The 26,788-nt window shown below is 39.8% G+C and overlaps 8 protein-coding genes across 8 annotated transcripts; 4 read left to right on the forward strand and 4 right to left on the reverse strand.

The window, feature by feature from the left end:
* Positions 1 to 539: 539 nt before the first annotated feature.
* I206_101974 (uncharacterized protein) lies at positions 540 to 2,109 on the forward strand (the record flags this gene model as incomplete). The annotated part of the gene is made up of 10 exons (XM_019158630.2): positions 540 to 706; positions 769 to 870; positions 927 to 945; positions 995 to 1,048; positions 1,121 to 1,250; positions 1,321 to 1,502; positions 1,564 to 1,584; positions 1,639 to 1,662; positions 1,725 to 1,771; positions 1,899 to 2,109. 10 exons carry the CDS (start codon positions 540 to 542, stop codon positions 2,107 to 2,109), a joined length of 957 nt encoding a protein of 318 aa, XP_019008376.2.
* A 289-nt stretch (positions 2,110 to 2,398) lies between these two features.
* I206_101975 (uncharacterized protein) lies at positions 2,399 to 5,750 on the reverse strand (the record flags this gene model as incomplete). The annotated part of the gene is made up of 8 exons (XM_019158629.1): positions 2,399 to 4,595; positions 4,651 to 4,717; positions 4,789 to 4,848; positions 4,912 to 4,969; positions 5,032 to 5,084; positions 5,151 to 5,266; positions 5,362 to 5,489; positions 5,589 to 5,750. The coding sequence occupies 8 exons, from the start codon at positions 5,748 to 5,750 to the stop codon at positions 2,399 to 2,401; spliced, it is 2,841 nt and encodes a 946-aa protein (XP_019008375.1).
* Positions 5,751 to 7,892: 2,142 nt separating this feature from the next.
* On the reverse strand, positions 7,893 to 11,194 carry I206_101976 (uncharacterized protein; the record flags this gene model as incomplete). The annotated part of the gene is made up of 12 exons (XM_019158628.1): positions 7,893 to 8,086; positions 8,165 to 8,314; positions 8,374 to 8,770; positions 8,830 to 9,180; positions 9,233 to 9,330; positions 9,385 to 9,475; positions 9,538 to 9,670; positions 9,720 to 9,835; positions 9,902 to 10,715; positions 10,772 to 10,901; positions 10,979 to 11,093; positions 11,150 to 11,194. The coding sequence occupies 12 exons, from the start codon at positions 11,192 to 11,194 to the stop codon at positions 7,893 to 7,895; spliced, it is 2,634 nt and encodes an 877-aa protein (XP_019008374.1).
* A 1,198-nt stretch (positions 11,195 to 12,392) lies between these two features.
* On the forward strand, positions 12,393 to 13,143 carry I206_101977 (60S ribosomal protein eL20; the record flags this gene model as incomplete). Its single annotated transcript, XM_019158627.1, has 3 exons — positions 12,393 to 12,581; positions 12,740 to 13,054; positions 13,129 to 13,143. 3 exons carry the CDS (start codon positions 12,393 to 12,395, stop codon positions 13,141 to 13,143), a joined length of 519 nt encoding a protein of 172 aa, XP_019008373.1.
* Positions 13,144 to 15,856: 2,713 nt separating this feature from the next.
* Positions 15,857 to 17,370, forward strand: I206_101978 (uncharacterized protein; the record flags this gene model as incomplete). Its single annotated transcript, XM_070202484.1, has 9 exons — positions 15,857 to 15,909; positions 15,973 to 16,056; positions 16,125 to 16,169; positions 16,238 to 16,328; positions 16,396 to 16,416; positions 16,478 to 16,563; positions 16,647 to 16,918; positions 17,003 to 17,081; positions 17,157 to 17,370. The coding sequence occupies 9 exons, from the start codon at positions 15,857 to 15,859 to the stop codon at positions 17,368 to 17,370; spliced, it is 945 nt and encodes a 314-aa protein (XP_070058585.1).
* A 392-nt stretch (positions 17,371 to 17,762) lies between these two features.
* Positions 17,763 to 22,561, reverse strand: I206_101979 (uncharacterized protein; the record flags this gene model as incomplete). The annotated part of the gene is made up of 11 exons (XM_070202485.1): positions 17,763 to 17,792; positions 17,865 to 18,017; positions 18,092 to 18,353; positions 18,419 to 18,794; positions 18,850 to 19,616; positions 19,673 to 20,514; positions 20,572 to 20,924; positions 20,977 to 21,331; positions 21,385 to 21,503; positions 21,563 to 21,641; positions 21,710 to 22,561. The coding sequence occupies 11 exons, from the start codon at positions 22,559 to 22,561 to the stop codon at positions 17,763 to 17,765; spliced, it is 4,188 nt and encodes a 1,395-aa protein (XP_070058586.1).
* A 688-nt stretch (positions 22,562 to 23,249) lies between these two features.
* On the forward strand, positions 23,250 to 23,714 carry I206_101980 (uncharacterized protein; the record flags this gene model as incomplete). The annotated part of the gene is made up of 1 exon (XM_019158623.1): positions 23,250 to 23,714. The coding sequence occupies one exon, from the start codon at positions 23,250 to 23,252 to the stop codon at positions 23,712 to 23,714; it is 465 nt and encodes a 154-aa protein (XP_019008369.1).
* A 343-nt stretch (positions 23,715 to 24,057) lies between these two features.
* Positions 24,058 to 25,545, reverse strand: I206_101981 (uncharacterized protein; the record flags this gene model as incomplete). The annotated part of the gene is made up of 1 exon (XM_019158622.1): positions 24,058 to 25,545. The coding sequence occupies one exon, from the start codon at positions 25,543 to 25,545 to the stop codon at positions 24,058 to 24,060; it is 1,488 nt and encodes a 495-aa protein (XP_019008368.1).
* Positions 25,546 to 26,788: the final 1,243 nt, after the last annotated feature.

Here is a 26,788-nt window from a genome sequence, read left to right on the forward strand (position 1 = left end):
CAACCATTCATTCATTGCTTGAACTAAGATTGGTTGACATATATAAAGACAATTTAACACGTGACTGGCGGGTTCTGCCGCTCAACCCATTTCATAAGACTCGCTCGTCCAGACCTCCACTTTGCTCGTCCCCATTTATACCTCCCCCATGCTGAATATTACATGTATCTTCAATCTATATCCTGCGACTTGACCTGCATCGCACTCATTGAGATCACATTTCATCCAGCGTACAGCTCAGAAAAGAAGGGAGATTCGATTTTAGGTGAGAGGCAACTGTCGACATTATTGTACGGTCGCAAGGAGAAACCCAAACAAAGGTGGTATAAAGCTTGTTCGTTCCAGTAAAAGTATCAAAGGTTCCCTTGGAGGAATCAAGCACTATACCTTCTTAATACGTCACTTCCACATATATTGATCAATCTCCTCGTACATAACAACGCGAATTTGGAATTGCTATCATATAGCATTTTTATATGACAGTTGGATAATCGTCTCCTACCTCTCAACCATATTTTTCGTCCGTAAAATCCATTTGCATGACGCTTCCTATCTCAGACACTCCCCTTTCCATCCCGAATGGAAACCTGAAATCCCATGAAGATGACTTTGCAAAAATCCCAGAAGAATGTCTCAGAGGTCTATCGAAAGAATCAATCACGTGCTTACGAAATCTTACAACCTTTCAAGCTCCTCCAATAACCGAGTAAGTGATTTACAGGCCAGATTGAGTTCGTTGAAATAACCAAAGATGTCATGATGTTATAGTTTGGGCTTAGTAAAACAAGCAGCTGTTCTTGTTGCTCTATATCAGAAAGCGGGTGATGATAAATTGCATGTTTTATTGACAACCAGAGCTAAGACTATGAGGTGAGCTATGACTTTTTTCGTCTAAGGTAAAAAGAACGCTGATAATAGCTATGTAGGCGACATCCTTCTCAAACTGTGAGATGACCATTATGAAACCTCTTATTAAGCTCATTTATCCTGATAGGCATTACCCGGAGGTAAAGTTGATCCGGAAGATTTAGATGTCATACATACAGCTGTACGTATCGATGTTGATGTTATAATGGACCGATAATCAGTCTCAAATTGATTGTCTTATGGTCGCGTGTAGCGTAGAGAAGCGTTTGAAGAAGTTGGATTACCTCTAGATCACCCATCGATACATTATTTGACAACTTTAGAACAAGTCATGACGATTTTACCTCTAAATTCGCATATGAAAAATCATATTGTGGTAACACGTACATTCAGCTTTCGTTTGAAGATGTTCATTTATCAGCAAAGCTGATTTATTTGTCATATGTACAACAGCGGTGGTATGCTTTATCTCGGATCCCTCTTTGCTCGATGACCTCAGACCCAATCCAGATGAGGTAGATGCTATATTCACTCATCCTCTCAAAGGGTGTTTAACCGGTAAACTTGATGCAAAAGACTCGGCTGAATTAGTAGATATAGGCGGAGAATGGTGGCCACATGAAGAAAAGTATCATGTGAGTATTGAGACACCAGCTGGCCATTCAGCAGTAGTAGCTCTAGCTGATATTGTTTCAGTCTACCAATGATAGAATAGGCGTGAGTATCACTATGCTACTCATTGTATTGCCTCTTACTGATCATCACCTTTAGACCATTGGAGAGTATAGGATGCACGTGAGCCATCTACACTCATCTCTTCAGGATCTCAATTGACGTAACTGATCATCATTTCCTAGCGGTTCCGAACTACTGGTAGTCCTATAAAAGGATTAACATCCGATGTGTGAGCTTGTCTTTCTTTCTTCCCCTCTTTCGACTCATCATATAACGATCATTCCGTCCCTCCGGTTTCCATCCGAGCTTCACAATCATTAACAATCCGGATCAAAACGTTGATAGCTTTGCTGTAGCCTGATTCAAACAGCAATGATTGCTTATGGTACCTCTACCACATATGATCGATTCGCTCTAAATCAATCTCCCTTTCCCACACTGATTTCTAACGTAGTAAGGGATCTACCATTTCATATTGACAAATCCACTAATTCAGGACCTGTTGAATGGGGTGGTACAGAAGGAGAAAGATTTAAAAGCTCTGAAACTTGGGCTGCGGGACAATAGCATATTGTAAATAGATTACACTGCTTGGTTTGTGGGCAAATTTACAGGGGATATGTACGAAATTGAGATGAATAAATCCGAATTATATGCATGATACAGTATATATATTTTAAGTAATATCATATAATATGATAAGAAGGTATGGATTTGATTGAGTTGAAGTCAAAATGAAAAAATGCGATAAAACAAATAATGTCAACATGCAAATTGAAAATCAAAGGTCATTATAGAATTACAAAAAATTTCAATAATAATGATAATAATTAAAAAAGTGAAAGTTTTTACCAAATTATATTTTAGGAGTATTTGAATTAATTTCTTTATTATTATTGTTATTGTTATCAACAACAACACCACCTAAAGGACTTTCTGAACCTTTTCTATTTTTTTCATTTCCATTTGAATAAGAATTTATGAAAAAACTTCCTTTATTATTATTATTATTTGAATTTATTATTTGAAAAGGTATATCTTCTTGAATTGAACCAATTGAAAAATTTTGATTCCATTCAGTTAATGAATTAATTTGACTTTGATTTTTTTCAGGAATAAAAAAAGAAGAAGATGATGAATTTCCATTTCCTCCTCCTCCTTGTTTATTATTATTATTATTATTATTATTATTAATTTTATTTGAATTAATTGAATTAATTGAATTAATTCCTATTTCTCCTTCTTCTTTTTGTTGATTTGATTTAATTCCATTTTTACTTGTTGTTGTTGAATTACCTAAATTTTTTAAAAACCCATTTGTAAAATTTTTTGATTTATTTCTTATTCCACTTGTAATTTGATTTGAATTACTTGTACCAGGCTGAGAAGAAGAAAAAGTACCTTTTTTAACTTTTTTACGTACAACTCTTTTTGTATGCCATTCTACAATTCCATAAATTATTGCATCTAAAATACCTTGTGCTAAAATCATCCATTTTGAAATTGCTCTTAATGATGTAGGAGGTTGTCCAGCAAAATCATAAATTATTCGGATTAATGAAACTGAAAATAAAAATAAATATCCAAGTGGAAACCATAACATTAATAAAGCAGTTTTTCTATTTAGATAACTACTCATACTTTCTGGTACTAATTCATATGTTTCTCCTCTACTATTTCTTGATTGATTTGGTAAAAATCTATCATCTGGTAAATGTGAATTAGGTGGTGGTTGTGCTAACATTCTAGCTAAATCCCATTCATCTTCATCTTCTTCTTCTTCATTATTGTCATTGAATTCTTCATCGTTTGCAAGTTGTGATTGATCTGAAGATTTTCCTTGATTACTTGTTGTCGAGGTAAAATTCAATTGAAAATTTTGCTGAGCAATCCCTGAACCTGCTCCAGGTGTATTAGGTTGAGATGGACTTTTACCTGCCCATGGATTTGCACTACGTGGAGGCAAAATCATAGTTGGAGTATCTTTCCTCCTTCCATATTCTTGAGATGGGAAAGGTATATTTTCATCCATCGTCGGTGTACTTTCAATTATGGTAACCGGTATATCATCTGAAATAGTTACAGATGGTCTAGATCTATTATCTATTTTAGGTGAAAATCCAATTTCAGGTGAAGAAGATGCGTTACTTTTAGGTGAAAGTGATAAAGGCGGTGGTAATTGGACAGATTTCTTTCTTTTCTTATCCTCTAGAAATCCGCTACTTATCATTGTATCGTCTGTTGAATTCCTTTGATGCCGTATAACAGCGCTTGTTGGGGCTATTACATGATCTTCAGATGGTATAGATGGCATACGAGGAACATATAATCCCGGAGGCGAAACTCTTAAATTCGTTGAAGTTGGGTTTGATGAATCTTCAATACTATTCTGATTTTTTTGATTATGTATGGAATTTGAAATCGAATTTAACCTAGAAGGTGAATGTATATTGGTTGTGACCGCACTTGTATTTCCAGAATTCGCAGTAGTAGTTGATGATCTTTTTCTGCCACTACTACTTCCCATACCTCTCCAACCACTCCATATAGATGATTGTTGAGTATTATTATTTGCTGAGGGTCCTCCGAAACGTTCTCCATCAACTTGGAAAGCTGGTAATTCTACTTTTTCCCAAGGTGGAATGTCCTTAGCGGGTGTTAAGGATCTTCCAATCTCTGAAGGCTTTCTACTTGATAGATTTTCTTTCTCATTATTTGTGGAGAGAATGGCTCCAGATGGTAGTTTCGCTTCAGTTTGCATCGGCTCATTAGAAGCAGATGCCGAGGTTGACAATTCTGAGTCCTGTTGTTCTTGTTCTGCTGGTGATGGGGATAGCACTTCGCCACTACTTCCTCGTTTCTTCTTGAAAGGTATCAAAGAACCGAGTCGACCTCTAAACGGAATAGAACTTTTCCTCCTTTGAGTAGGCATACTGACAGTTTCGTAAGGTCCACTCGCAGAATTCGAACCAGGTAATCTAATTTTGTCGGGTCGTTTCAAGAAGATATACAATCTCGCATAAAGTACAGTTATGACAATACAAACCACACATCTATATAGTCCAATTTAGCTCACGACTTGATACAACGTAGTATTATCTCACTCACCTTGGAATGAACTGCATCAGTTCGGAATACAGTCCGGCATTTGCGCCGTAAAAGCAAGTCCCTGCAGCTATACAAAAAGCAGCGAAAGGTCAGCGGTGTGTGAGAAATGATCCGACAGAATGGCAAATATCATCTTACAAGGGTAGAAGCCATAAAGTTCGTATCCCATAACTCCTACAGCGATCGATATTACCCAGACTGTTCATGCCGGATTTATATTAGCAAATGATCGTGTATTCAATATGGAGGAAGAAGATTTACCGACTGCCCAAAGATAATACCATCTTTGTTCCATCCACAATGTGAACCAATGTAATGGCTGAACAGGTTGAATCGCAATAAGCACCAGGAGTAGCCATACTAAGGAAGAAGCAAACTTACGTAGATCAGAATCATGAAAGTGGCAACAGCTAATATCAATGTCCATCCATGTTCTGCAATAGCCAAGCAAGAATATTAGGTTAGTCAGTCGGCACTACGAAAGAAATCCTAAGGCTCACCAGTCCACAGGATTGTGGTTAATAGAAGACCAAGTCCATCACAAGAGACTGAACCGTGTGCCATGCGTTCACCATTTCCTTGCAGCAAGAGACAGGAACTGACAAGACCAATGATGCTATACCAAGGTGATAACGCTTCGTCAGCTGACGTCAGGCAAGATGATCGTGAGAGCATCCAAAGGACGGGAAAAACAAAAATTGCTAAACTCACCCTAATAGGAAATCGCTAACTATCAAAGCTTGTACAATTCTTGTTCTTGTTGTTCCAGGTCTCGCGCGGAAAACTTCCAGATAGAACATAGAGACCAAGATCATACCCGATCCAAGTATTGTAAAGCACTAAATCAAAATTATTTCAAGTTGTCAGCCAAACAAATTCGGGCTCCAAAAAGTTTCTCCTCCTTGTTGTAGAGCGATAAATGATTAAAAAACGCTCACCAGTATAACGACGTTCACTATAGATACCCAAACATCATCATCGCTTCTAGTTACTTGACTTGCAAGTGCTATTTTTCCTAAATCAGCCGCAAGGTTATTCCTATTATTCAATGTATTCGATATGCTAGCCAAGCTAGGCAAAGATATTATAGGTTCTAACATATCCGAAAATGTTCGAGAAATCCAAGCATAGATCCGATTATGTCCATCTATTCACAAGGGAAGTATACACAATCACCAAACACAGTGTTAAAGTATTTTATAATATCAATTTACGGTTGAAGAATTGATTACGTGACATTTTATTCTAAAATTGAAATTGAGATCGATTCAAATTTGGAAATATAATTCTAATGATGACCCAATATTTACAATTAAAGATTGTCAAAATTATCTATAATAGAGTCCAAAAAAACCCGATTGCTAAAAGCTGTATATACAAATTAAATTGATATATAGATTGATGAACTTCGATGAGGAATAGCAAGAATCTTTAGTTTTGACTTTGATACAATTTATGAAACGGCTTCTAGTACTTTTTGATTCAGATTGTATTCTATTGATTTTATTTATTGATATTTTTAGACAATAAAAGCTAAGTCTAATAAACAATATTCCTTTAATTAGTCGTTCCCGTCCCTGTCCGTCTATCCTATTACCTTTCCAATACACTTTTATGTATAATATATCTATATTTCTTTCTATTCTATGCTTTCTAAAGATTTTAAGTCAATTGATCGATAGAAATACAGTTTCCAATTAGTCACCTGAAACACCGATTCCAGATCTTTTCTAATCTTGCCGATCGAGAGAAGGATGGCGGTCCTGATGATGATCACTCTATAGCAAGTCTATGGAGAAGCTTCTGTTACAACCGCGATGAGGACACTTGTTATCGAAAGTAAGGAATGGATAAGGATGATATTCGACTTTGCAGTTGTTGTAATTTACGTTGGGGATTAATTGTTGGTACGATACGTTGTACGTTTCGGGAATTTCAAAGTTCCCTGAATGGATGGATGAGTGAGTGTCTTTAAGAATTTGCACCTTGTTCTATAATTTATTCCAGCAAAATATTCAAATGAGATTGATTAATGGTTAGTAGTCTAATATTGAATTTAATGATCTATAAAAATTAGTCTACTAATGTTGACTTTGTATGTTTACACAATATTATAATGAAGAAATACGGTAGGAACAGAAGACACGGAAAATCACGCTCCAAAAAGTTATTATTCCAAAGAAAAAAAAAAGAATTGTATGAAGTAGTAAACTTAAGGTAGTATCTTTGACCGACGTAATTCCTAAATCAAAATTCCCTATAAGCATATATAACCTAATTGACTATTTCTTTTTGTGCCTAATCTACGTCCCTTTTTTTTTCCCTTTTGTATATATATCGGTTACATCTTTTCTAAATATGTCATTTGGAAAATCCAGAACAAATAATTATAACGACATAATAACGACTTTGTAAATAAGAAGCTTAGCTTGATACATTTCTCTTTTCTAATTCAAATACTAAATCATTTTAATGATGCATTTTTTACGGCCGTATACAAATTGTAATTTAAGGCAGTGCCATCGATCATTATAATACCTTTCGGGTAAGTATAAAGGAGGGGGTTTGTAACTAAATTGATTTTCGGGAAAACTAAACCTTAGTGTTACTTTTCTAAATGCCAAGAGAATTGACAAAATATCATATAGAGAAACATCATCTTTGAACTGATTCTATTCCTGATCTGATCATACTAGATACATCTCATCCTACTGTACAATAGTACGAATTCAATTAACGCGCTCACAAGAAAAACTGTACTTCGGATTTCAATTCGACAATTCGCGCACAAACTAGAGTGGCGTCGACTCCTTCTAAATGTGGCTTAAGGATTTCTTACGTGAATTCATGTCTCGCAAACAACGCTTAAATAGCGTGGAGAAGGTAAAAGTGTCTTACTTCTACGCAGGCGCGTTACGTGATATGGAATATATATATACATCTAAGCATTATTTGAAGTATAACATTGACCTTCAGACGGATCATTGCAGTGACAGATTGATAAAGCAGCATGATGGCGGATCCGGGTAGAGACATGGTGAAATGAGCGTTACATTATCGTTATCATGGTATATAATCATTATTATCGTTATAAACCTGGTACTATAGAGGCCCGATTATCATTATATCGAAACGGTATGATCTACAATTTATATTATACACAACAACCGATCCCGGGAACCGCGAGAAGTCATAGATTAGAGTCCTTTATTGTCTGTTGCGACTATCTTGGCTTCGATCCATCATGTCGGGATTCTGCCATTTCCCGCTATCATCCTTGCACCTTGTTCTACCACACCGAGAACGCCCATGGGTAGGAAACCCTCGCCTACTCCTGCAGCTCCAGCTAAAGTGTTCATTTGAGCGAAAAGCTGATAATCTCTTGCATGTATTCCTGTGGGAGTCGAATAAATATGAGAACCAGTAACAAGTCCAACTATTAATCCCATCGACATCAGCTTGAAACCCTTCGACTTCAGTCGATCCAGAAAGCCTGGATGTGATCTGCACTTACTAGCAAAAGCAGCTACAACACACATAGCTACCTTTCCAACTTGGTCCCTTACTGAATTATCCGTGTTATAGAAGATGTAGTTCACTATTCCAGACTTATATTGCTTTCGCTGATCAGACCAGTAACTCCTATTTCTAGATCTTGGAGAAGCTGGAAACACAATGACTGTCAGGTATTACCGCGTTTTCTTCGAAAACAATCTGACGTACTTGGTAGACCGCGCTTCTGCCTCTCGATTTTTTGGGCGTCGATGTGCTCTTCAATCACCGTACATCGCATACCCAAAGCATTAGTCAAAAGGGCATATTCGTCATCCACATCTTCATCGCTTTCCACTGCATCTCCAGGACGTCTAGGATGGATCTGAGAGATTAATTCAGCTTTATTGATTGGCTCGGGTTCAGCCGAATACGCCGGTGGGTGTTCGTGCGTTTCTGTTCGGGTGCGCGATGGTCCCGCTTCCGGCTGATCAGTTTGGGTTTCGTGCACCGCTACGAAATCGGTTTGTTGGCTTGCATCTGTATACTCTCGTATACCTTCTTCGATTCTGAAGATAGGTTCCTCGGCAGTCGTACCTGATTGTGCAACGTTTCGAGTGCCCTTCTTCTGCTGATCGAGTATCACGGTCAGCTTATCTTTTATGATATATCCAATCTGTATCTCACCCTAGTACGTTGGGTAGTTACGACCGTTTCGACGACCTCATCCTCATCACTTTCTTCCTGAAGCTTTTGGGCATCCATAAGCCTTCTACTGAGCTCGTCTCCCAGATTCCTAGAAAGCGTACCGCCACCGGACGAGCCACTAGCTTGAGCTCGGTGACCGGATGATCCAGCAGCATTGGCAGCTTGAGCTCGGGCTTCATCCAGGTCGAAGCGCATCCTATCGATCGTCTCCTTAAGAGCCAAGTTCTCTTGCTTCTGCACATCAAGATGGGATTCCGCTTGACGAGCTACCGACAAGTCGGTCTCCAATCGCTTGACTTCTGATTCAAGAGCGTGCACCTCTCGGTTGAACTACAAAGCGTGTTATTTATTGCCCTTTGCGAGATCAACAAAGCTGACTGACCTTCTCTTCGTCAGCCGCTTGACCTTGCAAACTGTCTTCTAGCGTCCGGATCTCCTCATCTCGATCTCTCAGCATATCTCTCAACCTCTGTGCCTCATCTGCAGAAAATCGTCAGTAACTTCAACCGCCGACCGTCTTACGAAGATACGCACCACATTGAGCATTGTACATCTTCTGCATGCTAGCGTGATTAGACTTGGCATTTTCGAGACTCCGTTGCAGGCTCATGATATCCGCCTCAAACTGAATCAGGATTGTGTGTCAGCTGTCCGCCTTCAATTAATCATACGTAAACAACAGCTTACCCCGGATATTTGAATGAGCTGAGCTCGATCTTTCCCTTTCATATCCTTCTCGTCCTTTCGTCGCTGAGCAATTTCTGATTGAGCTTCTTCCAACCTCGCTTGAAGATCTTCATACAAGCGTTCGTTTTCCGCACTTGACAAAAATCAGTCGCTAGGACACGGCCTTGCTGAATTCGACTCACCCTTGCACCGCTAAGGTTTTCTCCGTCTCCTTCAACTTCCTTAATAATTCTGTATTTTCTTTGCGTAATCTGGCTACAGTATCGTGCGATGTGCGCAACGAATTGGTTGATTCCGTCTGCGTCATATGGGATTATTAGCTTGCTAAAGGGAGATGGCGCAAAATTCGCAAGGGCCAGCTTACCGATATTCTGCTCAATCTCGGATTGAGCGTATCACTCCTGACTCCCTGTCCCATGATATCCATATCAACCTCGTCCAGCTCTTCATAGATGTCCTCCTCATCTTCATGTTGACCGGCTGGTATGAACGTGTTAGGCTCAGCATGATCCGGTTCATCATCGCCTTCGGTTCCCGGTGATTTAGCTCGAGAGTGAAAGGAAGTGTTATCCACCTCATCTGCCTGCGAAGAAGGTGATGTAGGTCGACTATCATATCTCGCTTGCCACGCTGGAGGGGAAGTTGTAGCCATTGACGCTGAGCTGACTGAACGCGGCATATTGTTGGGTTCAGGTGACTTCCTATCATCATCGTATTGGTCTGGACCACCAGAAGACCCTCTTCGTCTTCGACTTGCTGGACTTGGTCGAGCGAATCCTCCATAGGCCGAGGGTGGAGCAGCTCTTACACGGGAGGACAAGGGTGAGTTGACAGATCCGTCTGAACGGTTTGGATCGGATAGTGTCTTCTTTCGAATGGGTTGCCATCCATTTGGAGGGGCTGGAGCAGCGTTTGAACTGGATGGGAAAGTTCTCGGTGGTGCGGAAGTCTGGCGGTGTCCTCGCGGACGTACGTCTGCTTCATCTCCTGAAGAACTTGATGAAGAGTCTGAAGGAGATTTGATCCTATCAGAGTGACGACGGCGTCGAGAGATGGGTTGATCAGGTGTTGCTTGAGCTGCTTTGAAAGATGAAGGTGGCATTGATGTCGAGTGAGGGATCGGTGAAGGTGAAGGCGGCGAGTCTGACCGGCTCGAAGTATCTCGATTGAGTACAGCTCTGAATGAGCGCATGGTTAGTTGGACTATCGAGATTGGTCGAATCAGTTGACTCACTGTAAGAATGCAAACAAATCCGTGGGACCTAGCTCAAGGTCCGGATACTGATCACATAGTGAGCGTACACCGCCAAAGTCGGCTTCATCAAGTATCTTGGTGTTATGATCCGCCTCGTAACCAACTAGGACTGCATCAGGGCACTTCAGGTCAGTCCAAGCCGATAGTTAATCAAGCTCCGCAAACATGGAGCTGACCATGACGTACGATCAGGTAGATTGCCCGTCAAGACGGTTTCCTTGTCGCCCACAAAGGTATCCAGGATCTTCTGGAACTCCGCATCTGACTTCCTTTCCGGAGATGATATATTCAATGTGGAGGACTGAAGGCGAGCGAATGGGGTATGATGTCGATTGGAATTCCAATAGCAAGAGATACGATGGCGTTGAGAAGAGCAAAAGACAAAGGCGACAGGAGACACATGATATGCTGTCAGCTTCATAGCTCATTCTGACGCTTTGTCACTGGATTGCATGTTGAAGTGTGGTTGATTCAGCCTCAATCGACTCACCATTCTGAAAGCCAACCTTCATATACTCAACCTCTAAAAGGGATATCACCCAAATCAAGTTTGATCAGATGAATGTTACGCGAATTATGTGCGGCGAAGTCATATTATCATTGATATGTGATATGTCAATACCGTATGTATGATTTGTACAAATATCAAACAATACAAAATCAAAGTGAATCAACTCAACTGGCTGGTTATCTGGAGCACCGTCATCAACAATCTCATGTCGCGTTTCATACGTAATCATAACAAACCATATCCGAGTGGCAAAATCACGGGATCATTTTGTTTAAACACACAAAAACAACTTGGCGTTGATATCGGCGATAGCTTAGCGCCGAAGCGAGTCATTATATATCACATGGTCATGCTTTTCCGCCTCATTAGTATCGTTGGGTATTACTTTTTGCTTCCATGCTGATTTCGTTGTCTCTCACCATAGCATCTCGTCTTACCCTTTCGTCAAACCACGCTTACTGTCTGGCTCAGATTGTGATTGACTGTGAGTTTGACTCTGGCCTGGATACTCGGTTGACTGCTCCTTGCTCACTCACTGGCTGCTGGTGCTGCATTGTTTAGTTAATTATCATTGAATATCGCAAATTACACCTTTCTTCATACTTCAAGTCATCAAAAAACCCTTCAAGTGAGTATGAGTTCTTATTCCCATCGCAGCAAGTCCTATACACGATACAAGATTAGAAGAGAAGAAACTGGTAGTAGTGGGTATAGGATTTATAAGGAATTGAAATGGACGATACAACAACTGAAAGGATATCATGGATCAAGAGGATGAATTATACCGGCCAAAGATTAATAGGTAGCAAGGAAGATACATGGGGCAATGTCTGCATCCTGACGATAAATAGGATTTGGTGAGATATCATATATTAGAAAGTCATACATCCTCAATATTGTAAAAAGTAACGAGGATGGATGATCTTGATAATAATATGATATTGAAAGCAAATACCTCGGAGCTACCTATGGAACTTTGGCCGGTATAGGGACTAGGAAGGATGAGCTCCTTACGGGTTAGGACTTGGATGGAATGAGGTTATAATGGAAAAGGAGTTTTTACTGATACTTTGTGTTTGCTCTGATAGAATGGGCCGATTCACCGAATACTCAGTCATTGGACGAACCCTCCCCACCGAGGCTACTCCAGAGCCTAAGCTCTACCGAATGAGGATCTTCGCCCCTAACGAGGTTGTTGCCAAATCTAGATACTGGTACTACCTTCGTCAATTGAAGAAGGCTAAGAGAGCCAACGGTGAAATCGTTGCTATCAACGTCGTAAGTTCGGTCACGTACTCGTCAGCTGGTTTAAGTGCTAATCATTCATTTTCTCTTCATCTTATTTTTCCTTTTTCCTCACTTTCCCATTTTCACCAAATCTTTCGCATTTCTCAATATATCAAAACATCATCCGTATCCCGTTTCGCCATGTATAGATCCACGAGAAGAAGCCATTGAAGGTAAAGAACTTTGCCATTTGGCTCAGATACGATTCTCGATCAGGTACCCACAACATGGTCAAAGAATTCAGAGCTCTTTCTCGAGCTGAAGCCGTTGAAGCCATGTACCAAGATATGGCCGCTCGACACAGAGCTAGATTTAGAAGTGTACAAATCCTCAGAGTTGCCGAAATTGAAAAGAAGGAAGATATTAGAAGACCTTACATCAAACAACTCCTCGAACCAGGACTCAAATTCCCCTTACCCCACAGAAGAACCAAGAGCAAGGCTTGGTACGCCGCCAACCGACCCGTGAGTTGACTTACCAATTCTTCTCTGTAATTGAGATTTACAATGCTGACATTGTTTTTAACCTAACTTTCTAGTCTACCTGGGCTTAAACTTTTTAATCCATTAAGAAAGATCATAAGGATGATACATTGGATAATTAGTTAGATAGTTTGTACAGCTATACCTCGGGATTTCATGGTAGCGTGATGAACCTTTGCATTCTGAAATAACGACCTACGAGCGTGCAGCCTTTGAGTTCTCATATTGTTGGAGAAAATGGCTACAATGACTGCAAATACTGATCTTGTCATATATCAACCAAATGCGGGGAAATCCATTGTGGGAAACACCAATCGATCCGATGCAGTTGGGATCTATTCGGTGGGTTCGTGCTCAGGTGTTGAAGGATTTTGAGTCATTATTGCATGATCGATACAACTTTATATAAGTGGTACAACAACAAATCAGTTCCTTATGAGCTTTACAAAATCCCCTTTTTAACACTTATCCTCGAATCTCTTAATCATTGTGAAATGTTATTCCCTAGTCTTTTATGCTGTTTATCCATCTCTAATTTACAAAAATCACAATATCTTCCAAATACATTAATATTTTTCCTAAAACCTATTTTATCTTTAAAATTAGATTTAATAATCCAATTATGATTTAAAGGTTTAATAAAATAATAATTAAATTGAAATTTTAAACAAATTTCACAAAAATAAGAATTTTTATATAAATTTAAATATTTTAAAGGAATATTTTTTTTAATCATTTTTTCATATTTATTTATTTCATTTTTCGAATTTAATTTAAATATTAATAATTTTAAAGATAATATACAATAAAAGATTAAACTTGATTTTTTAAATTTATTATTTAATTCAATAATTGATTTTTTTGACATTGAATTTGAATTTGAATTTGAATTTGAATTTGAATTAATTGATTTTTCAAATTTGAATATATAATTTTGGGATTTTATTGATTTGGATTTATTTAATTTCGTTCCTTTTGTTAATATGTTTTGAAGATTAGATAATCGAATAAAACTTAAAGGTAATGTTTTCAATGTTGATATATTTCTCAAATCGATTATTTGAATGTTGGGAAAAGGTAATGCATCGGGTAAGAATTTTGGAAAATGACTGCTGTTTGGCTCTGTTGGCGAGAGGAGTGAGTGTGAGAGCGAGAGCGAGAAGAAAGAAGAGGAGTGGGCCGTGAGTATCAATGGCAGCAATTAAGAAATATAGGGTGTAAGGGGCGAAAGGATAGCAGATAGTAAGAGGGGCGTCAGGAATGGGAGGAAACGAAAAGGAAACGCATCTTCCATAATCAGCGAAATAATACAAGGCCGGCACAATGTATGGGTATTAACTTACATTCTAGACTCGTGTTCATCATGTGATTGTTGGAAAGATCAACATATTTAACTTCCAGCACATCTTTACCGACCATTTGTAACAAATTATCGAAATCTAGATCTTCAAGAAACGGATTAACATTCTTATAAGGGAGATTAGAAAGGTCCAAGATATCAAGTTTGGTGTGATCCGCTCGGAGAGCGTATCGAATTAATCGTAAGATCAATATTAAAGGAGTCTGCTCGAGCAGATCCACGAGATCGTGATCGAGCTGGAAAACAATAATCCATTAGTCGTTTATAACGTTGTAATGCACAATATGGCTTGATTGATTGAATACACTCACTTCTTCAGTTGCAGGCAAAGTTGGAAGTATACCTTTGAATAACCTAATTGATCTAGACTCTACACCATTCAAAGAGCCAATATATTCCTTATCATGACTCAAGGGTGATACATGTCGATGGATTAGATGGAAAAAAATATCCAAGCATGCTTTATTGAGTCCAGAATTATCATTGTTATTTAGATCTACGTTTATCCGCTCAATGTTATCTACCAGGATTGTCCATGGAGCTGACGTAATCGAATCTAAAGCACCTTTACCTTTGACCTGCAGCTGATGTCTTTTATTCCTGGAAGGATTTTTCAAGAACCGATTATTGTTATTTTTCAGCTTGGTAGAGCTTTGATGGTTCTCCAATTGATTTGCCATTCTTGCTAGCTCCTTATCTATCACATCGTCCCTTCGATATCTAGAGATCACCAAAAGTACACATTGTATAGCTTGGAACAATTGTGTTCTCTTCCGTATAATCCGTCTAGGAGTTCGATCTTCTTCTTCTTCTTCTTCTTCTTCTTTCTCTCCTTTTGCTAAATAAAGGTAATCCTCGTTCTCGCTTTCATCCGTCTCATTGCTTGACAGAATCGAAGACGATGATGATGATGATGATGACATCATTTCCTCTTGGTCGGATGAACTTTCCGAACTGCATTGTCTATCGTAAAAATCCTTCAATGCTACTCTATTTTCATCTTCGTGCTCGTCTCGACTTGATTCCATCCCCCGATCATCTTCAGAGGAGGTGTTGGAACTTCGCCAAAATGAATCAACAGTCATTTCGTTTATAATCTTTGAATTTTCCGCAGAGCATCGTCCTTGATCTTTACCAATGACTACTTGCGAGACGTGATACTTAGATAATTGGACTCAATTTCAAATAATTCCGATATACCTTAATATCAACAAAGTCATATCTTATCGTGTTCAACAAAACACTTTTCAGTGCAGTGTTTACTTCCGCCGGAAGCAAGCGATTTGTTTACAATCAGCAACCGCTTACATCTGACCGAATGTTTGACTTTGATTTGACTTGAGATGATCTCCCTTCTTCACTTGTTCATATACTTCTGCCTGCTAGTCTCCTCGGAACTGAAAGTATCGAGATGAGTTATAGAAATGCCGCCAAATATAGAATACCAATTCCCTCCACTGAAACCAGAATCTCTTCAGTATGTCTTAGATGCTTTCACTATAATCCACTACCCAAAGCTAATACGAACAAATTTGCTTAGATGTATATACCGATTTCAGCGTTATGAGCCCCGTATAGAAAAAAGGAGGTATCCTAAGAGAAGGTCAGCCGCAGTAGCTATAGTGTAAGCTTGACTATCAAAAAGTACAGCATACGATCATTTATACTGATTTTGAATATGGCAAACGATAGATTATTTGTAGGACGATTAGGAGACCTTTACGTCTTGCTATCTACGCAAGTTGATCTCGCAAAACCTCACAATATGAAAATCAAAAATGATGCTGATAGTTGATACTGCGCAGTCGTGCGGGAGATATGCGTACATATGCTCATGACACTGCTTTACCTGGAGGAAAATATGAAGAAGGTGATATTGATGCTGAAGGTACTGCCGTAAGTCAAGTCAGCTGTATACAAAGATTTACGAAGAATATATACTGATGAGCTGTGAGATTGTCAGAGGAGAGAAGCTTATGAAGAGGTGAGATCAATAAAAACATCAACAGTCATGTCATAAGAAGCTGATCAATTAAATAAAATAGATCGGTTTACCTATAGATCATGAAAAAGTTAAAAAATTATGTGAATTAGAAAAATTCATAACAGGAAATTCATTAATAGTAACACCGTAAGCTCTTTTACGATTCGATACGATTATTTCAATCAATCTTGTATATAAAAAGTTAAATTTATTAATATCGAAATTTATAGGGTAATATTTATAATAACAGATCATACATTAACACCATTATTAAATCCAGAAGAAGTTAAACGTTTATTTTCAATGCCTTTAAATTCATTTTTATTTTCAAGACCATCTAAAATTCCTTCATTTCATTATAATATTTCTCATAGAATTTCTTCAATACCTAATTGGGTAATTGATTCAATACCTCCTCCACCTATTGTTAATTATTCATTAGATAAAGGTCAAGTAGGTGGAAAAGAAGGTAGATTTTATGGATTTAGAGATATAATTTGGGGTAATACTTTATCTTCTTCAAATTCATCTATCAATAATTATTTATCTTTCGAAAATACTGAGCTTAAAGATAATGAAAGTCAAGGACAAGGTAAAGTTCGTATGCATAGGTTTTTAACTGGACGTGAAGGACAAGGTGTTAAACCTGTTTATGGCTTAACAGCGTAAGTTTAAACCCACATAACCTTGAATTTTACAATAATATCGATGTGCTGATACTACCTTTGTTTTCTTAAAAGGGCGATATTGATTCAAACAGCCAGTATAGGGTATGATCAATTTCCTGATTTCCCATTCCATGCTCCAGGGCAAAAATCAATGACGGAACGGATATTATACGAAATACGGCATGTTGAAGGACCGTTAAGAAGAGCCGTGGAAGTCGAGGGATTATGGGATGATTGGAAAAGCGAAGAAGGTCATGATGACCAGCAGAAGAAAGCTAAATTGTAAACCGGTCTTCGGAACGCTTGAGGGCAATGTTGCCAAACTGCTACTTGTACATTATTTGTTATTGTGTCATTTTGTATTGCTTTACTAGTGGTAATTTCGCAACGTTTTGCGAGTGTGTACATGATGCTCTTGTCAATTTGTTACCTCACAATAGTATACGCCGATGCATATTACTCCTCATTTGAAGACCACTGTCTATGCACCTTAGGCAAGAAGTCGTCACTTCCATCAAGATTCTTTTGCAGACCTCGTCTCGCCCATTCTCCCAGGATCAAGCTTACATGACAAAACAATAGTAACTATATGATCAAGCGGCTGAATTTACGTCTATCTTTCCATTTGCGGAATGTACCAAAAGAATATCGTACAATACCAAAAACCATCATGTATGATCAGCTGAACAGATCTGCCAGTTCTTCGGTCTGAACGGAATCACAATCAAAACAATCAGCGATATCTAAAATCTAGGCATCACGTCGAGAGCCGGAACAAACCTTTTGAGCCATCAACTCCTTCCTAGACATATTCTTAAGCGATAATTGAGCAAGATTGGCCTTTTTCTTCTGAATCTTATCTAACTTCTCCTCGATCGAATCTTTGATCATGAGTTTTACCGCTAATACAGGTCGTGTTTGGCCCATTCGATGCTATATAACGCAAAAAGTATCAGCTACCGATTTCGATATGACTGTCAAAGCAGATCGCGAGTGATGGTACTTACAATACGATCGATAGCTTGACTCTCCACAGAAGGGTTCCAGTATGGATCAACCAAGTAACACCTCGAAGCCACGGTTAGATTCAGTCCTACACCACCGGCCCTAGTAGATACGAGCAAGACTTCGGTCGATTTCTTGAACTTTAAAGCATCGATCGCTCTGGATCTTTCTTCTCGCGTCATCGTACCGTCCAATCGAGCATATTGGATTTGAGCTTCATCCAGCATATCTGATATTCTGTCAAGCATTGTCGTCCATTGTGAGCTACCAGAATGCGCTTATATCAGCAGGACTTCGAGCTTCAAGTCATAGCTGAAGTATGAACTCACAATACGATACTTTTCGTGACTAACGGTTTGCCATCACTATCTAGCTCCTCCACCCCGTCATCGCTAATAGCGAATGGGTCATAGTGTATTGAGTTCGGATTCTTCTTTGAAAGGGTCAACAGCTCGTCATGAAGATATTGCATCTTCGTCGACAGATTCGGCTTTTCTCCAGGCGGTCGCACGTACTTCTTCCTGGCAGCTCGTTTGGGTTGTTCCGCAATCACCTCTCCATTGGCTTCGCATTCTGGTGGCGTGACTTCGATGATATCGGATGGTAACCTGAGCATCACGTTGCACGTTCCACACGCTCGAGCTACATTGGATTTACCTCGTCTGTTGTAATCGGAGTAAACTTGGTTCTTGAAACAAGCAGGACCTGTTCGACTCCGTCAGCTACGAAAGTCTGTGTCGTCAATCACCAGTAAACTCACAGTAAAGGTGAAGACATTTAGTCAAGACAGGTTTGTTATTCAGTTTCTTGGGCTTTGTCTTCTCAGCGAAATCCTCGACGCCGCCTAATCCAATATCAGGGAAATATTCTCCATAATCATAATTGCAACCTGTACAGAGCGCTCCAGCGCCTTCTTTGAGGAAGCAACAAACAGCTACCGCTCGAGCTTGATTGAGCCCGTTGGCCTCTATGCCTTTGACAGCCACTTGATAGTCCATGACTGTTCCATCGTAATCTTCTTCCACGGATCCCAGCATGGCCAGATCCACATGGTTACAGATTTGTCGTAGTCGCAGGACTTCTTGCAATACATTTGCGTAGTTCTTGCTTAGCTCATTCTTCTCCTTCATTTGACCGACCCGATCTTTCGCAGCTGAAGCTCGTTCGTTATATGCATTACGTTCATCTTCACGAAGTTCGAGCCATAGTTGAACCTCCTTTCTCGGTGGTAGATTGAGGATCCTCTTACCGTCTTCAGCGGTAGAATCTTTAGTCCGACGAAGTGTACAGCATCGCATGACCAGCTGAAGTCGGGCGACACCAATCTGTTCTCCATATTTACATGGCGAAGAGATATATTGAGTAAATACGTCCTTGTCATCAACGGGACTGACTCTGAGAAACTTGAAGAGCGCCCAGACATCTTCGATCTTGTTTTGAATCGGAGTACCGGAAAGGGCCACTCGCCTGTCAGCTTCGAGGGCACAAGCGGCTTGTGAAGCTACAGTTGATGCTGTTTTGATGTAACTAAAAATAGAATAAGCAGATTGTAGGCAAAGCTACGGTGGATGACGAGTACTCACTGAGCCTCGTCGAGTACCACCCGGAACCAGTCAATCGCTTGTAATGGACTTGTCTCGGTTATGGCCACCTTAGATTTACCCTTGGACTTCTTTTTAGACTTCATCAACGCAGCAACTTCCATTGCTTTGATCTCCGCTTCTACCTCCGGCTTGGTAGGTCGAGGATTGAGGGAAGTATCACCGGTGACATCGATTTCGTCCCCGCTATTCTCGGCCGTCTCCGAAGGAGTATTGGTCTCGGTCTCGAATCCGGTTTGTTTCGAAAACTCATTCGCAAGGGTGTTGTAGGAAGTAATGACAACGTCGAAATCGGATATGAAATGAGGGTCCGGCCGTCGACTCGGTCCATGGTAAATATAAACTTTGAGTACGTCGAAATTGTCCAATTCATCCTCTGACGAGTCTGCTCCATCAGCTTTTGGCGGTTTCCATTTTCGCTCGACGACTTTTGGTGGCATGACACCAGCTGCACCACCGACAATCTCAACCGGTCCGTTCCAGTGTTCCTTGATCTGATCTTCCCAATTGGATATCGTTGACATCGGACAAACTAATAAAGTACCTTTAGACTTGACTGCTATCCGAGCCCTTCGCGATGAGAGAGCTTTGTTAAGGTCGACATCACGTTTCCGTTTCTTGCCTTTACTATCTACGCCATTCACTTCTAGGTCTGGCATACCAAAAATTTTGGTCTGGAAGGATGATTTGAGATCGGTATCATCCTTCTCCGGCTCGCTGGGAGTGGGAGTGGGGTTCTCAATCTTGCTTTTAGCCCAATCGTGTGCTGAGCTTCGAGTGGCTGCAATCAACGACACAACTGATAGAGTTTTACCAAGACCCATCTATGAGATCACGTCAGCTTGAGTGGACAGACGAGATCTTTAGCACGAATTTCTCACATCGTCCGCTAAAATAGTACCCTTGCTGTCATCAGGTTTCTCGCCCTTCCTGGCTCTGGTCTCCTCTCCCGTGATCTTGTTTTTCCACGATCTTATCTTCCCTTTCTCGTCCCTAATACCCTCCCACAATGATCTTGGATCATCTGCTTTCTCCTTCTCCTTCTCCTTCTCCTTGCTTTTTTCGGCATCCTCAGATGGAGTGGACTCTCCACTGGAATCTACCTTTGACTTTTTGAGCACTTTCTTTGCATTCTTCTTGGCTTGCTTAAGCGATAAAGAATCTTGTTCGCGTTGAAGGAAAAAAGTTAGAGCTCGCCGTTGATGAGGGAAAAGATTGGTCTTGATCAATGGGCCTATCAAAGAAATATCGTCAGAAAGGATCTCATACATATGAGCATAACTTACCTGGATCACTCTGTTCCAATTCCCCACCGTTATCGAGGCTCTTGAACACCTCATCCACTTGTTTTCGCTGTACTTCCACTTGTGTAGCCTTGTCCCTTTCCTTATCGGCAAAAACCATCCCGTATCCACCGCTAGCCATTGCTGCTTTCCGCTGTGCCATGGCGGCCATTTGAGCAGCAAAAGCTCCTCCGCCATGTGCATTTTCGTATCGAGGTTGTTCTGAGTGCCGAGAAGGATCATAAGGTGGTATGGGATCAACGAGATATTGGGACAGAGTAGCTAAGAGGTTGGCGATGTATTGGACATTTGAGGGTAAGGTGAACAAAAGGACGTTGATTTTGACTGCAAAGTGGTGCTGGAGTATAACGTCAGCTTTGACATCAGCTCAACGTTAATGAAGGGACTTACCACTTCAGGCTGTACTCTTTGCACGAACCCTTCCAACCTGACTAAACCCCTTTGCATAAGACCTGATAATGGGTCCGCTAAGCCTGCATCAAGATCTCCCACGAAAGTCATTAGGGACGCTATAAGACCGGCAGCGACTGTCAGTTTCCTGATATTTCCTTGCTTGGAATGAGCTTACGAGTCATGACTTGTATGGTATCCCTTAGTAAGAGATTATTAGGTTCACCTTTCCTTGCTGGGGTTCCAGCGGCTCGATGCTACATCGAAGTCCCGATCTCGTCAGCTGACATATACATATAAGTCTATAAGTACACAGCTGACGTACCTTCAATTTCACTCTGAGTAATTCTCCATTCCTAAATTGCACAACTTCATATCGTTCTTTACTCTCTGGCGGAGGGTGAGAGCCAACTACAACGGCAGGACAAGGATAAAGCATAATAGCTTGAGACCATAACGAGCCTATACATATTGGTTTCTTATCATTGACAGGCGGAGGTGGTGGTGAAGGTATATTTCGACTTGTTAAATCTATAGCTGAAGAAGCATCTTTACCTGTCGATGGTAATGTATGATGCATTGCATTCGTATTAATCTGATGTGAGCTATATGGATATTGTGAAGAACGATAAGGATTCCACTCTGTACTGTTAGAATTGTGACGAGATAGATTTGGTTGATAAGAATTTGAGTTGGAAGCAGAAGGAGCCAATTGATTGAATCCTAGATGACTTGGACCAGCAATTGCTGAAGCTGATGTCGAGGTGGAAGGTGTAGGCGATTTCATATTTAATCCAGTGAAAACTATTCCATTTGTATCATTATCATTATCTTTATGAGATTGATGAGGATGTCGAGATAGATAAGAGGAGGAATCAAAAGGTGAATTTTCATTTTGATTTATGAAAATTGATGAATTGGGTCCGTGCGAATGATCGGTTGTATGTTGTGTGAATGTATGATGATCCATATTAGAGGTCAAAGCGTTATTATTTGATGAGGCGATGCCAACTTCATTATTCATGTCTCCTCGTTGATTGATTGAAGTTGCTTGGACATCTTTTTCATCTTCACTTGAATCATCTCCAGTCAGATCAATCGATGTTGACATTATATTGTGATCATTATTATGTTGAGGTGGAGGTATGTCGTTTTCGTAGGTGGCGAAGGAGTTCATGTGATCTCGCCTACTATAATTCAGAATCACGGTCTTCTAGTCTAATGCTGCTTTCTATATGTACATGAGGTGAGTCTTTGAGAATGAATGAGTCAATCTATGTGTACTTGAACAATGCAGTTCTGATGAAAGGAGTAATCAAAACCTCACTCGGACGAGCTCTAAATTCAGGTCATTAAAAATCGAATGAGGTACGAACACGAACGAATCTAATAACGCTACGCAGGCCGTTGTTTGTATCGCGGTCATGTCCGCTTACTAAGCCGCGAGAGCAAGTGGCAAAAGTCTCCTCATAAGCTATAAGAACAGCATACGTATATCATTTCTCTCCTACTTTGGATCATTGCATAGCTTTCTAGCAGGTGTTTAAGGTCAAGTTAACGGATATGGTACAAGGTCTTGGGACTATGCTACCCAAAGGTGTATCTGACTTGCCCCATCTGCCACAACTCGTGGCAGTGTAATTCCAACAAAAGAGTTGAGTATGAAAGGAAACCTCTCCTCTTTTCAGGAGAAGCAAAAGGATCAAAGAAGTCCGTCGTAAGCGGACATTCCATACTTATGATTATATACCAAGTTGAGGAGTGATAGAAACAAGTACATCAATCAAATACATTTCGTCCCAGATACTAGATACTAGATACTAGATACACAATTACAATTCGTAGATCTCATCTTCTGTCACATAATGTCTCAAACAACTGATCAAGAGCTTCAAATGAAAGTATCTCAGCCCGACCGAACGCCCTCGCTCACTACTCATGCAGCGACCACAAGCGGGGAAGGCGTTGACGATACACCCACTCGAGATGAGAGAAGCTCCACCAATCATTCCTGGAATACCAGATGCCCAATTTGTAATAGTTATCTTGATTCTGAATCAGCTAGAGTCCCGGCCTCAGATCGTTCGAATTCTTTCATTGGTGGTATACATGATACAATAATCAACTACTGTACCCATATTCTATCAAAGATTAAACGAGAATCATCAACTGACAATCAAGATGTTTCCAACCAGACCCAAAGCGATAATCTTCAATCTAGTTCAGAAGTTTCTGAAATTCAGACTCAGGATAAGGTCAAAAAGAAAGCTGTTTCTCCAAATTTCCCAGAGTTCAGACGAAGACCCGCTGATGTGACACCCGATGAGTAGACTTAGTAGTATCCAACTCAGAGCACTTTGAAGAAGAAATTTTATCTGACATCGATGGTAATGTCTGTTTCGCCGTTGCTTTCCATGTAATTATCGTTGCGATAAGGGGTACTATGAAAAACATATGCATATTCGTTAAAGACATGAAAAACATAAACAAGTCGTCAACAAATTCGTTATTTAGAGAGAGGAGAAAGAAGAGATTAAAATATATGCTAAAAATGACAACCTGATTTCATAATTGTCCTTCGGTATTCACTTCATTAAATTAAGAGAAATATTCCGATTATTCTCTACTAATTTTTACATTTATGTACATTTATTCCAACTATAGTTAGTATGTTTAGAATTTGATCCATTCAGTTGGTAGACCTCTTCTAGAAGGTAGACTCTTTTTCGAAGATTTGCTTCCACAAGAAGAAACCGAGGAGGATCCGACAGATTCTTTGCCCATAGAAAGTGAGATTAAGAATGAATGATCGCCCTTGAACGAAGTTGGGCTGACTCCACAATCAGCTATTCTACTAAATGATCTTCTATCCTTCTTAGGTGCATAAGGTGTTAAAGGTCTAAATGATTTTTTGATAGGTGAAGGAGTTTTGAGTGGAAGCCGATTAGGTGGAAGTGGAAATCTTAATGGTTTACTCTCAAATTCCAATTCTGAATCTGATGAAGTTGACGAAGAAGCAGTAACTGAAGCTGGACCTGAAAATTCTGATTCTGAACAAGATGAAGGATTATCCAAATTCTCTCCGCATGAATTTAAGAGATCTTCTAAAGCCATAGCTAAATCTATAGGATCATCTGGCGATTTTCTTTTTAGGACTTTTGTTGAGGTTCGTCTAGATCGTGTAGGTGTTGAAGGAGAAATAAATCCTGGAATTGGTGAGGCGTATCTTCGAGATTCCCACTCTATGGATGAAATAATCGGTAGCGAAGGGAGTAGAAGATCTGTAGAAGGCGAAGTAGCTGTTTGAGGGGTAAGGATGAGATCAGACTCAGCAGTAGATGCATTTGAAATGGCGCTGAAAAGTTTAGCACTTGTAGGAGTAGCTATAGGGGTAAGGAATCCAGTGGAAAGTTTGAGTGGAGGCGGTCTTTTGACAGAGCTTCGAATCGATTCGGCGAGTGTTGGCTTTTTGGTTAAATGAGAAGGTGTATAGAGGTTTCCTCCTATCGTGTCTTCTGCCATTTCTACATCTGGCTCGAATTCATCCGGAAATGTAATAGTAGTGGACCAGCCGAATGGATCATCATTCTCCATAGAAGGTGTAGCAAGCAGAAATTCCGACTCCGTTTCACCCTCAGTTAAGAAAGCTGTGGCGTTACTTGCCAGACTACCTTTACTTGACCAAGATAGTCTACTGAGTTTCTCGTCCATCTCGATATCTTCATTGATGTCTCTTGGCACGTTGATGGGGGAGCTCCTATGAGCACAAGACGATGAAGAAGATAGTGGCGAAGGTGAGCAAGATGGTGAAGGGAAGATTTCGCTCGATGCAACTGCTGAGGGAAGATTGTACATGTTCTTGCCCCCCGATAAAGAGGGAGAGCTTTCCATATCTGACTCTGAGCTGCAAGGAGTGAAGCATTGATCGTAGCTGTCTTCTTCAGTCTCTAAGACTGTGAATAAGCCAAGTTGAGCGGGTTCCTTCATGTTGATATGTCTGGGTCTGATCCTTCTCGGCGAGTAGACAGGTGGTCTAGGTGCTTTACGATGTGGAGCAGGTGGAGAGATTGGTATAGCAGGGAAGTGAGGAATCGATAGGTTGGAAAGGGCAGTGGCGCTTTGTTGTTGAAAACTGAACAAGCAATGTTGAGATTGGTTCATACTTTGTTGGCCGTAGTCCGATAAACTGAGATTCGTCTTTCGCGGCTTCGAAGCGTTTGAAGCTAAATACTAGAAGCTAGAATCAGATACTTGCGTCCTTCCAAGTCCTCACCTAGATGGAGTACTCACATTGGGTTGTTGATATTTATTCGTTTGTTTCGATATTGACCGTTTAAATGAGGATATATACTTGATTTATCAAAGTTGTGGGGAATGAAGCGAGAGCAGTCAGAATGAATGTATGTATGTATAAATATATGTAACCATCCGATCGAGATTTGTATGCAGGTGAATTGACAATGACGATAACAATAACAATAACAAAATGCACAAAGTCGTGTGAAACGCGAGGTGAGAAGTTTGAACAATAAAGAACAATAAAGATTATAATGAAAGATTGAATAGGTACGATTATTCTTCTTTTTCCGAAGTATAGACAGTACAATCCACTTGATTCGATTAATCCGACCCAAAAATCATGTCCGGATTAAGAAGGTACAAAAGGAAAAGAAGAAGAATTGATGAATAATAGGGGGATCTACGTTTTATAATCAAAAACAAAAAGAAATAACAATAAAAAAGAACAATAAGGATTTAATGAGAGGATAACTTATTGTTTTTTGTTTTGTTTTGGATATCAGAAGTTATATATACGTAAAAGATCGGGAATTGTTGATCAATCCAATTTTGACGTTACCTTATCAACAATTTTGATAGATGGTCTTTGATGGTTGAGTGCAGGGTTATTATATGATATGAAGTTATAGGTCAATGTGGAGGAAGCGGTACACTACGGTTGTACCTAAAAAAAGATCGTGGTTACGAAAGGAATGTATTGACGAGTCAGATATTAGGATATCAGGATCAGATAATTTGAGGATAGTAAAACTTTATAATTCAGATTTGAATTAGTGGTAAGTTAATCAGATTCAAATTGAAAGACAAAGAAAGATTTTTTAAGACAGAAGACACGATAATTTGGCGACTGCTTTTATCTTTTTTTCATCTCGTAACTTTGGACTCATCTTGAATATCTGAAGCTGAGTCAGACTGGATGAGATTAATCGCGTTTGATTTTTATCTCTTGCTTGACAACCAGTAGTAAAAGAGAGGAAAAGATCAAGTAATTCTGAAATAAGAGATGAAAAACAAAACCATGAACCGAGCTTTAAGCTAGGTACGCCGTTATAACTATACACTTCTTTACAACACGCGATGATCAATGCTTATTGTCTTTTGTGTT

Source organism: Kwoniella pini, chromosome 2, assembly GCF_000512605.2.
Source record: "Kwoniella pini CBS 10737 chromosome 2, complete sequence".
Lineage (NCBI taxonomy): Eukaryota > Fungi > Basidiomycota > Tremellomycetes > Tremellales > Cryptococcaceae > Kwoniella > Kwoniella pini.